General features: G+C 47.8%; 3 protein-coding genes across 3 annotated transcripts; 2 read left to right on the top strand and 1 right to left on the bottom strand.

Moving 5' to 3' along the window:
• Nucleotides 1-6,142: 6,142 nt before the first annotated feature.
• On the top strand, nt 6,143-7,656 carry M421DRAFT_394526 (GroES-like protein; the record flags this gene model as incomplete). The annotated part of the gene is made up of 4 exons (XM_033590065.1): nt 6,143-6,793; nt 6,845-6,883; nt 6,954-7,259; nt 7,585-7,656. The coding sequence occupies exons 1-4, from the start codon at nt 6,185-6,187 to the stop codon at nt 7,654-7,656; spliced, it is 1,026 nt and encodes a 341-aa protein (XP_033447169.1). The 5' UTR covers nt 6,143-6,184.
• Nucleotides 7,657-9,079: 1,423 nt separating this feature from the next.
• On the bottom strand, nt 9,080-10,630 carry M421DRAFT_93513 (general substrate transporter; the record flags this gene model as incomplete). The annotated part of the gene is made up of 1 exon (XM_033598120.1): nt 9,080-10,630. The coding sequence occupies one exon, from the start codon at nt 10,628-10,630 to the stop codon at nt 9,080-9,082; it is 1,551 nt and encodes a 516-aa protein (XP_033447168.1).
• Nucleotides 10,631-10,753: 123 nt separating this feature from the next.
• M421DRAFT_186864 (uncharacterized protein) lies at nt 10,754-11,447 on the top strand. Its single transcript, XM_033587946.1, has one exon. The coding sequence runs from the start codon at nt 10,877-10,879 to the stop codon at nt 11,354-11,356; it is 480 nt and encodes a 159-aa protein (XP_033447167.1). The 5' UTR covers nt 10,754-10,876; the 3' UTR covers nt 11,357-11,447.
• Nucleotides 11,448-12,116: the final 669 nt, after the last annotated feature.

Below are 12,116 nucleotides of genomic sequence, written 5' to 3'. Positions count from 1 at the left end.
AGGAAGGTTTCCATTTTCGTTCGAACGACAAGGCGGACTTATCACAGGTTAAGAGGGTAATAGATACTGCCAGGGAGAAGGCTTCTAAAAGATCCACAAGTAGTTGTACGTGAATTCAGTCAATACATCGCAAAGCGTGTTCAGAGATGCTTCCTAAGATAAGCTAGGTGCCTTGTCTGGCCAAATCATTAAGGGTGAATTTAGACTGGATTTGTTTGTTGACAATTGTGCCTATTAGCAACACTTGTCTTCGTCCGCATGTTTCACATGCATCTGCTTCTAATAAGCTCGGCTATGTACCTTCCGGCCACGTATACTGTTGCGGTGGAGTGAACAGTGCGCGTATGCAGGGAAAATTGAAGGATTGAACTGAGGTTGTATTGTGTGCAGCTACGAACAGTAGGTATACACGAGTGGCTGTAAACAGCGCTAGTTCAGGATAGGTAGTCGCACCTCACCGAAGGTGAGGTGCGTTTGCCTATGAGGCAAGAGAGACTCAAACCGTGACATATACCTACTTTCCGGCCACCCCATCACAGCGCATCACCCTGCTTTTAATTAACTATATTATCACCACCATGCTCTCTATATGCACCCTAAGAGAACTGCAATGCCAAATGCTAATGCAGATCTTAATTCTGGTGTTTGTAATAGCGAGCTAGCAGCTGCTCGTTGGCACGGCGTTGCGCGATCAACGTTGCAAGGCCGACGGGCAGGTCAACAACCACACACAATAGCTCACTCAAACCAACAGCGATTAACTCCAAAATAAGAGACCTTTCTAGTCAATTGTATACTTGAAGAGGACTTACGCGCACAACCTCTATCTTATCCTCGCGTACGGGAGATGGCAGCCCACATTCTACACATAAACGGCGACTACGAGCCTCTTGGACAACTATGAATATCCCATTTCATCACCCACAACCTAGGTGTTGCATCTGTTGTTTGCCAAATATTTAAGAGCGCAAGGACTGTAGCAGCTAGCTGCAATACTATGAAGACCTTCCTTGAGCTGTTTGAGCGGACAAGAATTAAGCTAGGAATACAGTATAAAGATATGTGGAATATAGACGAGACGAGACTAGAGTTGCACTAGGGGTGTCTACTAATGTCTAGGTGCTCGCAAGCTTTATAGACAAGAAGGCTTATATTTAGTCTCCAGAGGATTGCGAGTGGATGTCAATTTTGGAGACAATCTCACCCACCAGCATCAAGCTTCAGTGCCCAGTTATGTCACGGGTAGAAGAGGTCTACTTAGCAGACCTACTTTGAGGTACTTGCGTATGTACATTTTGCCTCTTTTTTGGCTGTTACAAGTTATCTTCAAAGGCAAGCATCTACAATCTGCTTAGTTCCCAACCTAATGCACACCAAATTGGCTCTATACTATGTCAGAGAATGGCTAGACATCTAGCTTAATCAGCTGTGAATAGTTACAGCGTATTTTTATACCAAATAATTCACCATCCTCTAGTGGTTATCAACTGCTCCCTCTTGATGGCCATAGCTCACATACACCTATCGAATTTATGTGGCTCTGCAAGCTTAATAAGATACACCTCCTGTATCTCCCAGCTCATGCATCACACCTGCTGCAGCCTCTAGACCTTGCTCCTTTCTCTGTTCTTCAAATACGCCACCGCAATAAGATCTGAGCTCTCTCTGCCCTTGATGACGCATCTCCTATCAAGAAGGAGCGCTTTGTTGTATCATATGACAAGGCAAGAGAAAAAGCGATATCAGAGCGAGTTATAAGAGCTGGCTGGCGCTCTGCTGGCCTTTGCCTATTCAACCTAAATCTAGTACTGCTTTCATCCCAAGTAACTGGCTGGCCAGTTACTCCACTAGCAGCTAGCTAGGCCTTGACTACATTAGAACAAGTCTTCAACACCCCTCAGAGCTCACAAGCTCTATATAAGGTCCAGCAGCAGCAGCTGTTGTCAGAATCTCTCTCACGAAGCACCCGGATAGTGCTTGGCAAGGCAGGCAAGGCTATTGCGGAGGCAAATACCAGAGCTGCCCAGCTCAAGGCTGAGAATCAACAACTCAAAAATTAAATAGATCACTACAAGATTACTCGTAAGAGAAAGCGAGTTCAAGTTAATCCGAATGAGCGATTCAGGAACGTTGAGAGTATACAGGCTGCTATTAACCGAGCAGCAGCTCTACAGGCTCAACAAGCCAGCTCTTCAGCTGAAACAGAGGCTCGAAAAGCAGCAGCAGAGGCATCAGCACGTACTTTTATTTCTATGTGTACACAGTGACAAAAATAATCATTGTTGTTAAGAGAATCACGTCTCTATACTATGTGGCTGCTTTGGGTGGGTGGCCGGAAAGTTTATGTGCCGGAAAGTATACGTGGCCGGAAAGTAAATGTGGCCGGCAAGTGTGTGTGGCAAGAAAGTAAATGTATGTGGTCGGAAAGTACATGGCCGAGCTTTCCGTGTTCGTGCACCCAATGCACGGAGTCAACCAATGCACGGAGTCAACCAATGCACGGAGTCAACCAATGCACGGGGATCGCGATCAATACCCCATGTTCAACGCGTAACAACTCAACCAACTCAACCACCATGGTACCTATTCATGATGCGCTTGCAGCAATTCAAGCGCTGAAACCAGGAGAAAAACTTTGTGTATCAGAAAATAGCTAATTAATATGGTGTTGATCGCTCAACGTTATTGCGCGCGCATTGACACGAAACTTAGCAACCAATAGGAATCAGTTCCAGTCAAGCACCACCCTAGCAGAAAAACTCGGACAGTTTCTGCTGAAATAACCACCCAACCAAATATTTGTTTATTAGCACTCACTAACGTAGATTATTACTAAGCTAGCTATATCACTAAACTAGCCATTTTCTCTTAGCATAACTAACATAAGTTACTACAACTACAACTACTTGCTATTAAATAGTAACCTAGCATACTGCGTGCTTATATTAGATTTAGAAGATATTTCTGCACCCTCCTAGCACATTTGTGTGTTGTGTCTAGTCTTGCTGCAGTTCCTATAGCACTGAATAGTTAATTAAGCTCCTAGTTAACTTCCTCTACCCTAAGTCTTCTTAGATAGCGAAGCTGCTACAGACGCCTTAGCAGCTACTGTAACGGTCTAGACTCTAAAGCTAAAGAAGAGCTAGAGCTAGCCGGTTACATTAGCTTAGCCGGCTTGGCTTAAGCTGGATATATATTATCTACGCAGTTAACTAGACGTCTAGTTAACTTGTGCATGCTATTTAGCAAAAGTGGTTAGGAAGTAGATATCCTTTATTGGCCTTTGGCCAGACTACTACAGCTACATGTAATACTGCTAGGCTATACTTAAGTGTGCTACTATGCTAAATCTACTTTCTCTTACGTAATTTTCTCTTAGTTATTACTACTAATTGCTCTTTAAGCTCTTGCATGTGGGCCTTAATAAGGATATTTTTATATAGTATCTCTTTAGCCCCTTTTATAAGCTTTAAGAGCCCTTCTTATACTGTACTTAGTAATTATTAGAAGGAGTTACTAATAAGCTTAGATTAAGACCTAAACTTGTGTATATTACTTAGTGTCTTAGATTACTATAGTATTTTAGGTAGAGGTACTGCTAGTAGGGTATGCAGCTGCACTTTAAGGCAATCTAACACTACCTATATATTAGTAGGAATAAGCCCTAATACCTTAAATGTAACAACGCAGGCAAGAAGAGAGACATCTGGAATAGGTGTAAATCTGCTATAAGGCATATAGGAGTGCTAGGATGATAAGAACACTAGGATATATTCTCTACACCTATAGGTCTTGTACAAAAGGATATAGAAAAACTACTCTATAATGCTACAGTTCCTTGCTCCTTATATATAAGGGTTTAGTGGCAGTTTAGTGTGAGCTTATGCCATGCGACAAGGGCCATGGTCATGAGTCGCTGGAACCGTATCCTAGTGGTATCGGGTCACTGTTCGTAGAGCGTTGTTACAATAGGCCTTCTTTAACGGGGAGAAACATCCCACGTCAAGCAGCTGCAGCAAGTGCGACAAGTGTAGAGGCATGCACAGAGTAATAATCTTGTGCTCCTTACAGTACTAGTAGAATTTAACTAAGTTGTGGCTCTTATAGCTGTCTAGGACAAGCAGCTAATAGCTACTAATAGTGTGCGCCTTTGTATGCTTATTAAAGTGCTTTAATTACTTTACTCTAAGCTTATTATTTGTCTAGCTGTTGTTAGAGATATTAAGAACCTAGTTGTTAGGTATACTAGGCTCTTTGTACTAGGCAGAGAGGTAGTGCTTGCTAGAGAAGATAATAAAGGGGGGGATAGACTAGCCCTTTGCGTTAATACCCTAGATAATACTAGTCTACTCCTAGTTGCCCTGCTGCACTGTCTTTAATCTCCCTTAACGCTTAGATCCTGTAACAATAGCTCCTATAGATATAACGCCTATTATAAAGCTAGATTTGTTAAAGTTGTAGGTGTCTTTATCCTAGATACTATACTTAGCTTTAGTATTCTCTACTAGGCGAAACTAGTCTCCTATCACCTTAGGATCCTTATAAAGGGCTCTCTTGTAGTTATACTTTTAATTAAACTTAACTCTAAGCTCTAGCTAATATTTAACAAAGTTAGCAGCCTAGTTCTTGCTAACAGGGGTCTAGTGGTGCTTAGTAAGTAGAGAATTAGCTATATCCTCTACATTAGCAAGCCAGGGCGAGTAGCCTTGCTTATCTAGCTTTAGTACGTGCTAGACAATCACCTCCTCCTCAGTACTAGCTAGCTTAATTATGTTAGGCTTGCAATTGCGTTGTGAAGTAGTTCTAGCAAGTTAGTTACTAAGGGTGCTTTGAGACACGTTATAGATTGCAGCAGCGTGTTACTAGGAGAGTGTCGCGTCTTTTTAGATAGCCTGTAAGGCAAGCTGTATATTAGCCCTATTTAGAGGCTTTTTTATGTTGTTGCGTTAAGACATTAAAGGTAGAGTGAAGTTTGGCGTGGTCTTGGCAAAAGTGACTGGCTCGCTTGTGGAGTACGTTAGTTAAAATGCAGAATAGGTACATTATGTTACCTAAGTAGTACTTGATGTGATAAATTACTGTGATTATAAACATATTTGCTACTAATTCTAAAAACAGCCAATAATTACCCATTCCTAGATCCTAACTAGCTACCCTACCTATAACTATACCCAGTCACGTGGTACCCTACCTATACCTATACCTAGTCACGTGGTACCCCACCTATACCTATACCTAGTCACGTGGTACCTTACCTAGATCCTCCCCACAGATCACGTGACTATACCTATACCCTACCTTACCTTAACCATCCGCCAGTCTAGAGGTACGTTACTACAGTTCCTGGCTCGTTATATAGGGAGGTTTAGAGGCAGTTTAGTGCATCCTTATGCCATGCGACAAGGGCCATGGTTACAAGTCACTAGACCGTAACCTAGTTGTATCGGGTTATAGTTGGCAGCGCGTTGTTACACCTCTTAGATTTCCTAATACTGTTTAAATTTAGTCTTTACTGCTCCTAGTAGTACGTCGTATATTCATAGCACTCTAACAAGTCTCTAATCCCTAACCTAATAGGCTTCTAACTACAGGCTAACTTACCTCTAATACTAACTAACTTAGATAGCTTAACGTACTAACAATGCCCTAAGTATTTACCCTACTCTAAAGCTATAATCTGTTCTGTACACAGCGTCTGTACCTACTTAGATACTGTACATAGTAATTGATTTAGACTTCTTAACAAGTCCTAAAGGGCCTACTCGTAGCGTCTTCGTGACAGACTCCGTGCATTAGGTGCACGGACACGGTGTGAGGCGGTCCGAAAATGTTCTAGCTGAGTTTACGTTTCAAGGATCGCGACAGCCTCCTCAAGAGCCTTTCGGCAACTGTGTAGGCTCGGGCCGCTCGGCTATGAAGTGGATGTGTCTCATCAGGTCAGTGACCGGCTAGGCCTTGTCGCTTGCTAAATCAGGGTCTGCCTAGACGGAAGGGAGCGTCGATGGGCCCTCCGCTCGATCTTGGCTGTCAGTTTCCCCGCATTGCTCGGGCATATTATAGTAACTTACGGCGGCTCGGCTTCGTTGTCCTGCCGCTGTCTATGTACAGGTACCTTGCCATTCTCATCGAGAGTTGAAGTTATCTTCTTCTGTAAAGTCTGTACATTCAACCTTCTTTGACCATCATGTCTTTCCCCATTGCTGCCACTGCAATCGTAACCGACGCTCCCAACGAGTCCAATGTATCTTGGCGTATAGATAAAGTGCAAATACGAGAGCCAGGCGAAGATGAGCTGCTGGTCAGGATCATTGCCTCCGGAATATGTCACTCGGATGTCGCCAACTCTTTAACTCAAGAAGGCACCCCAGGATTACTACCTTTTCCCAAGGTTTTGGGCCACGAGGGTGCAGGTATCGTCGAGCAGGTTGGAAACAAGATCAGCCATGTCAAAAAAGGCGATAAGGTGCTGCTGAGTTTCGACTACTGCGGCAATGAAGATTGTCGCGCTTGTGAGGACAATACACCTGGATACTGCGATCAGTTCCATGTCAAAAACCTTTTCAGTGTACCTGATGTCTACCAGGTCGATGGCAAGTCCGCTGGCGGGCTGTTCTTCGGGCAATCGAGCTTTTCTAGCCTTGCGTTGGTGAAAGGAACATCCGTCGTGAACGTCGAGCAGCTGGTCAAGGATGAGGAGGAGCTGAAGCTGTTTGCTCCCATGGGCTGTGGCTACCAGACAGGTGCTGCTTCTGTGACTGAGCTTGCAGACGTGGGAAAGAAGGATGCAGTCGTCGTAGGTCACCTCGAACATAAGCAGTTGTCTCCACTAACGTGTGTCTGTCAGGTATTTGGTCTTGGCGGTGTAGGCATGTCTGCGATTATGGTACATCATTTCCTACGCCTATGGGTGGCGGCAGATGCTCAAAGCTGCGAGATTGACTGATATATTGTAGGCCTCAAGCGTTCGTGACGCACACACAATCATTGGCGTTGATCGAGTGCAATCACGTCTCGACCTGGCCAAGGAGTTAGGTGCAACGCACGTCATTGACACATCCAACTTCAAAGATGTAGCAATAGAGCTTCCTGCAGCTATTAGGAAAATAGCGCCGAAGGGCGCGAACACTGTGTTTGACACAACAGCGATAGTGGCGTTGATTGCGGCCTCGATGCCGGCGCTGCATGCCAAAGGCCAAATCATTCTGATTGGCAATGTGAACGGCAAGAGGCTTGATCTTGATCTCGGCCTTGTGCTCAACGTAAGTCAGAGATCAGCGATCGTCTGACGCATGCTGACTCCAGATCAGTTCGGCCTTGCTATCCGAGGGTCGATCGAGGGCAATGCCAATCCATCAAAGGTGAATGCCCGCCATGTTTCCTCTAAAGCAATGACTAATGGCATAGTTAGTTCATTCCGCAAATGATCGACTGGTACCGACAAGGCAAATTGTGAGTACTATCCCGACAGCGTATCTAAAGATACTGACAGAGCAATAAAGTCCAATCGAGAAGCTCGCCAAATTCTACCAGGTAAGCTATCTCTTAAGACCACGCAACGCATGCACAAGCTCTAACGTGCTCAAGTCCGATGATTTCGAGACGGCTCTGACCGATATGCGCGCCGGGACCACGATCAAGCCCATTCTACTTTGGTGATACGGAGCCGGGCGCTTCAAGAGAGGTTGCTTTTCTGCTGTGAATGATGTGTAATTCTGCGCAGCATTTGTGGAGCGAGGAGTTGCAGCGCGCTGCAGAGACTTAGAGTAGATATGACGAGACACCTAGTAGTTGTATCTAAGATGACATCTTGCTAGTAGATTCCTATGCACCGAACTTCTAGTGATCAAAATGGGGTTGGCTGGGTCGAACGCGTGCGCTTCAGGATATTGCAAAAGCAGGCGATTGTAAATGACAAACCCATCGTTTTAGGTGCAGTTGGAATGCGCTTAGCAAAGAGAGTTGTTGATACAAGTCTGGCTTACGGGGAAACGTGTAACTGCGTGAGTAGTGTCGGTCGGAGACTGTGATCAACAATTGTATTGCTATCTGTTGTCGTGTTTTGTGTTGTCGTGTTGTTTATTGTTGTGTTACACAAGCTCTCAGCTCTCAAGTACCGGTAAGTGTACTTGCCCACCGGACAGTGCCTGCTATATCATGTGATCTGAGCTACGTGGTTACAAAAGGACCCCCACGATCCACGGTGACCAATGAATCTTTAATTGCCGGAACCTGCGAGAGACGACCTACCATGCACCTAAAGATACGGTGTCAGTGTTTTTGAGACGTTTCGAATGGACTGTGCGATGGCTGTGGGTTCTTTCTGGAGGTGAACTTCCGGTCTTTAAGCTTTCTTCACTTTCAAGATGATAATTGTACACAGTAAGGAAGACCGTTTCGACAGGACAGCGATCAGCGTTTAGTCCACTCCAGAGTGAAAGACTTTGCGCAGCTTTGAGGTCACTCAACCACACAGAGTCATGCTTAAATATCTTTTCAAGCCGGACAAGGTGAAGCAGACTATGCTATCAAGGCTTGAAAAGTTCGTCATGCATCGTGCGCGCCCGTTGGAATGTTGGGATCGAGCAGGACGACGTCGTAGCGCGCTGCAGGCTGTCGGTATTGACCTTAAGCTTCGACTGACCAAAGGCGATTCTACACTTCCCAAGTAGAGTGTACCGATGCCTTGAGGAAACAAAGGCAACCAGTTCTGCAGTCAGTTAGATCAAGAGTCACGGCCTTTTCAAAGACAAGCATTCACGGGTAGCATCGCTGAGCTACTACGAAAGGCGGCTCCGATGCGGCTCCAAGTGGGTCTTTCCGATACACGGGACGGGTCGGAGAAAGAGAGCCCCAGCCCTACTGCAGCAGTAGCATCTTGGGCACACGGGTGAAGACACTCGGGTTCGACCGGGTCTTTTGGCCCCCTACACGCAGTGTTGGCCTCAAAGAGCCTCAAAGTGGATCTCACATTGCAAAAAAGAAAACTCGTCACCGCTTGCACTCGTCTTGAACTTGAATAAGTGGTCATTCAGTCATAACGCTAGGTATATCATCTACGCTTTCGGACTTCCGCAGGCACTCAAGCCTTAATCGATTCGATCTCGTCGATGTTCTTCTCGTGCGCCTTCTCAATCGAACTGGCGTCGCTCGCAAACCCGCCAGTCAACGGCCTCCTGGACTCGCGCACAATACCCGTAATGCTGCGACCGCTGCTGAACATCATCTCGAGCTCCTCGAGCGAACGGCCCATCGTCTCGGGGTAGAAGAGGAACACGATCGGCACAATGATGGCTGAGATGATGAGGAAGACGAGGTAGTACTTCCAGCCAATCGTCTCAATGGCGACAGGCGTCGCCATGTTGACGACAAAGTTCCACAGCCAGTGGTTCGCGGTCGAGATACCGGCCATGGGCACGCGGAGGCGCGTGGGTGCGACTTCAGTGCAGTAGAGGAAGTTGGCGCCAAGGAAACCAATCGGGATGAAGAAGTTGAAGAGGAAGACGAATAGAGCCGATGCGATCTGTGCGGGCTTGTTGGACTTGGGATACGACGAGGCGACGGCGAGAGCCAACATGCACGATGCCATACCGACGCCAGAGAACATGAACAGCTTGCGACGACCAAAGCGGTCGATGGTGAAGAAGGCGACGAAGCAGGACAGGAACTTCCAGGTGAGCGCACCGCCAGACAGGATGCGAGATGTCTCGCCGTCCAGACCGAGACCCTGCTGGAAGATGATGGTCGAGTAGGTGGAGATCAGGTTGGAACCGCACATCTGCTGGAGGAACTGCAGGAAGATGCAGAGAGAGAAACGGTAGAACAGCTTGTCCTTGCCGTTGGTGAAGATGTCGCTGACCTTGACGGCGCTGCCCTTGGTCTCCTCGAGAGCAAGCTCGATACCGCAAATCTCAGATGCGATTTCGGGGGAGTGCAGATCGAGGCCCTTGAATTCAGACAAGCTCTTCCTCGCCTCCTCGACGCGGCCCTTGTTGACAAGCCAACGCGGGGACTCCGGAATGGTAAAAACAGCAATCATGGGGATGATGGAGATGGCGATGGGAATGACAAGGGGAATGCGCCACTGCAGAGGAAGATTGCTCTGCTCGTAGAAGCCGAGGTTGATCCACGCCTCGAGGAGGTAGCCAAGAGAGATGAAGCAGCCGTCGAGCACAACATGCTTACCACGGTTGGCGGACGATGAGCACTCGGACTGCCAGACCGGGACAGTAGCAGAGAGCTGACCAACGCCCCAACCGAGGATGAAGCGACCAACGACGAACTGAGCAAGCTGGAAGGATGTGCACTGCAGGATCTCGCCGATAAGAGTACAGACGGCGCCGATGAAGATAACCTTGCGGCGACCGAGCCGGTCACCAATCCAGGTGCAGGTCAGAGCACCGAAGAGGGCACCGATGGTGAATGAAGCTACGACAGCACCCTGCTTGGTGGAGCGTTCGCTCTTCAAGGCTCCCTTGGCGTGAACAGTGTCAATCTCAGGGAAGTGCTTGGTCCAGTCGGCCAGGGACAGAAGACCACCGACACCAGACTGGTTGTATCCAAAAAGGACGAAGGCGGGTAAGACGACCAGCAGAAGCTGGCTCATTTGGAGGGACTTTCCAGTGAGACCCATGATGGTGGCGGGTATATGTGATGAGGAGTGAGTATAGGCAGGTGGAAAGATCAAGAGACTTCGTCGATCGGCAAGCACCAGAGATGCCTGTATAAACGAGACTCAGAGACTGAGGGAAAAGAATTGAGGTGAGCGCGAGCTACTTGTACTTGCTCTCTAGACCCCACATCATTGATCGTGTGGACATTAGCCATCACAGAGGGTCCACCTGGGGGATGATGGAGCTCTGACTCGAAGCGTGGTCCGATGTCTCTTTCGAGCTGGAGACAGGGCATGTCTGAGGCGAGAACAAGACCACCCCCATGTGGGCTCCACGCAGGGCCTCACCGGCGTGTGGAGAAAACAGGAACAGTTGTCACGCAAAAGCCTCACGCCAGGGAGCGGCAAAGCGAAACCCCGGGTGTGCGTGAATTTGTTGAGCGTGCAGGTGATGTCAAATGCCGGCTAGGTTGCAGCGCTATCGAGGCTGGCGTGGAGAGTCTAAGTGGGTCTCCTGAACGCTTTGCGGCTCTGCGGCCTCGGCGGATTTCAAGCCTTTGCTTGTTTCCATCCGATGATGTGAAGTGCGTTACCACGACGCGTTACGTCTTTCAAGAGTCGCAGGAGTCCCGCCAATCGCATCTATACGATAAATTGCTTCTGAATAGGCGCTTCCGTCAGTCGATCCAACAGTCGATCCAACAGCCGATGCCGGTTTGTCGCATTTGCGATGAAGGCTACCGGTAAGCCTGACAAGCTTAGCTTGGCGCCGCCACCGCGCAATGGTCTGTTCGTTATTCGTTTCTCTACTGTTTCCTGGCACCGCTGATCTGTGTACGATAATTTGGGGCAATTGCGTCCCTGCGTTCTCCCCGCTCCAGTGTGCCATCCCTTTGCATGTCGCCTTCTAATGACATCAGGTCACTGAAATGCAGGTGCTCCGACTTTGGCGTGCCGCGCCGCGAGGCGAGGCGACTCATCAAACCCGAGTCTTAGGACACCAAAGAGTCAGGCTGTTCGTGTCTGTGTATGCAGGGAAACCGCTCCCGCTCACACTGCAACGCTTCTCATGCTCAATCTTGGCTGGCACCCCACGAGCATTCCATCCACCAGGCCCACACCAGTGTCGACCGAAAGTCGGTGTTTGGTGTGCAGAACGTCTCCACCAAAACTACCGACGAGCCGACTCGAGGCTTGACTAAGACTAGCACTGTATAGGCTGCTCGTTCCTGGACATTTGTGGACGCGGGCAACAGCCGAAGGCCGTCTTACAGCTTTCTTTCTGAAAACCCAATCTTGCAGAGATATCACCAAACAGAGATTTCACACAACACGCACGCAACTACTGTCGAATATCAAAGTCACGACGCAGTTGCTGCCTCTCGTCGTCTGAGATGCAGAACTTTCTGGCGGAGATAACGTTCTACACTGTCGGGCTAGAGCTTCACCAACGTATGCGGCCGCGCATGCACAAGACGTCTTGGCTTCCAGCCCCCAGGCTTGTTCA

The sequence above is a fragment of the Didymella exigua genome, assembly GCF_010094145.1.
Source record: "Didymella exigua CBS 183.55 unplaced genomic scaffold M421scaffold_19, whole genome shotgun sequence".
Lineage (NCBI taxonomy): Eukaryota > Fungi > Ascomycota > Dothideomycetes > Pleosporales > Didymellaceae > Didymella > Didymella exigua.
The sequence above is the reverse complement of the archived record's forward strand: the minus strand, read 5'-3'. Positions and strand labels throughout refer to the sequence as shown.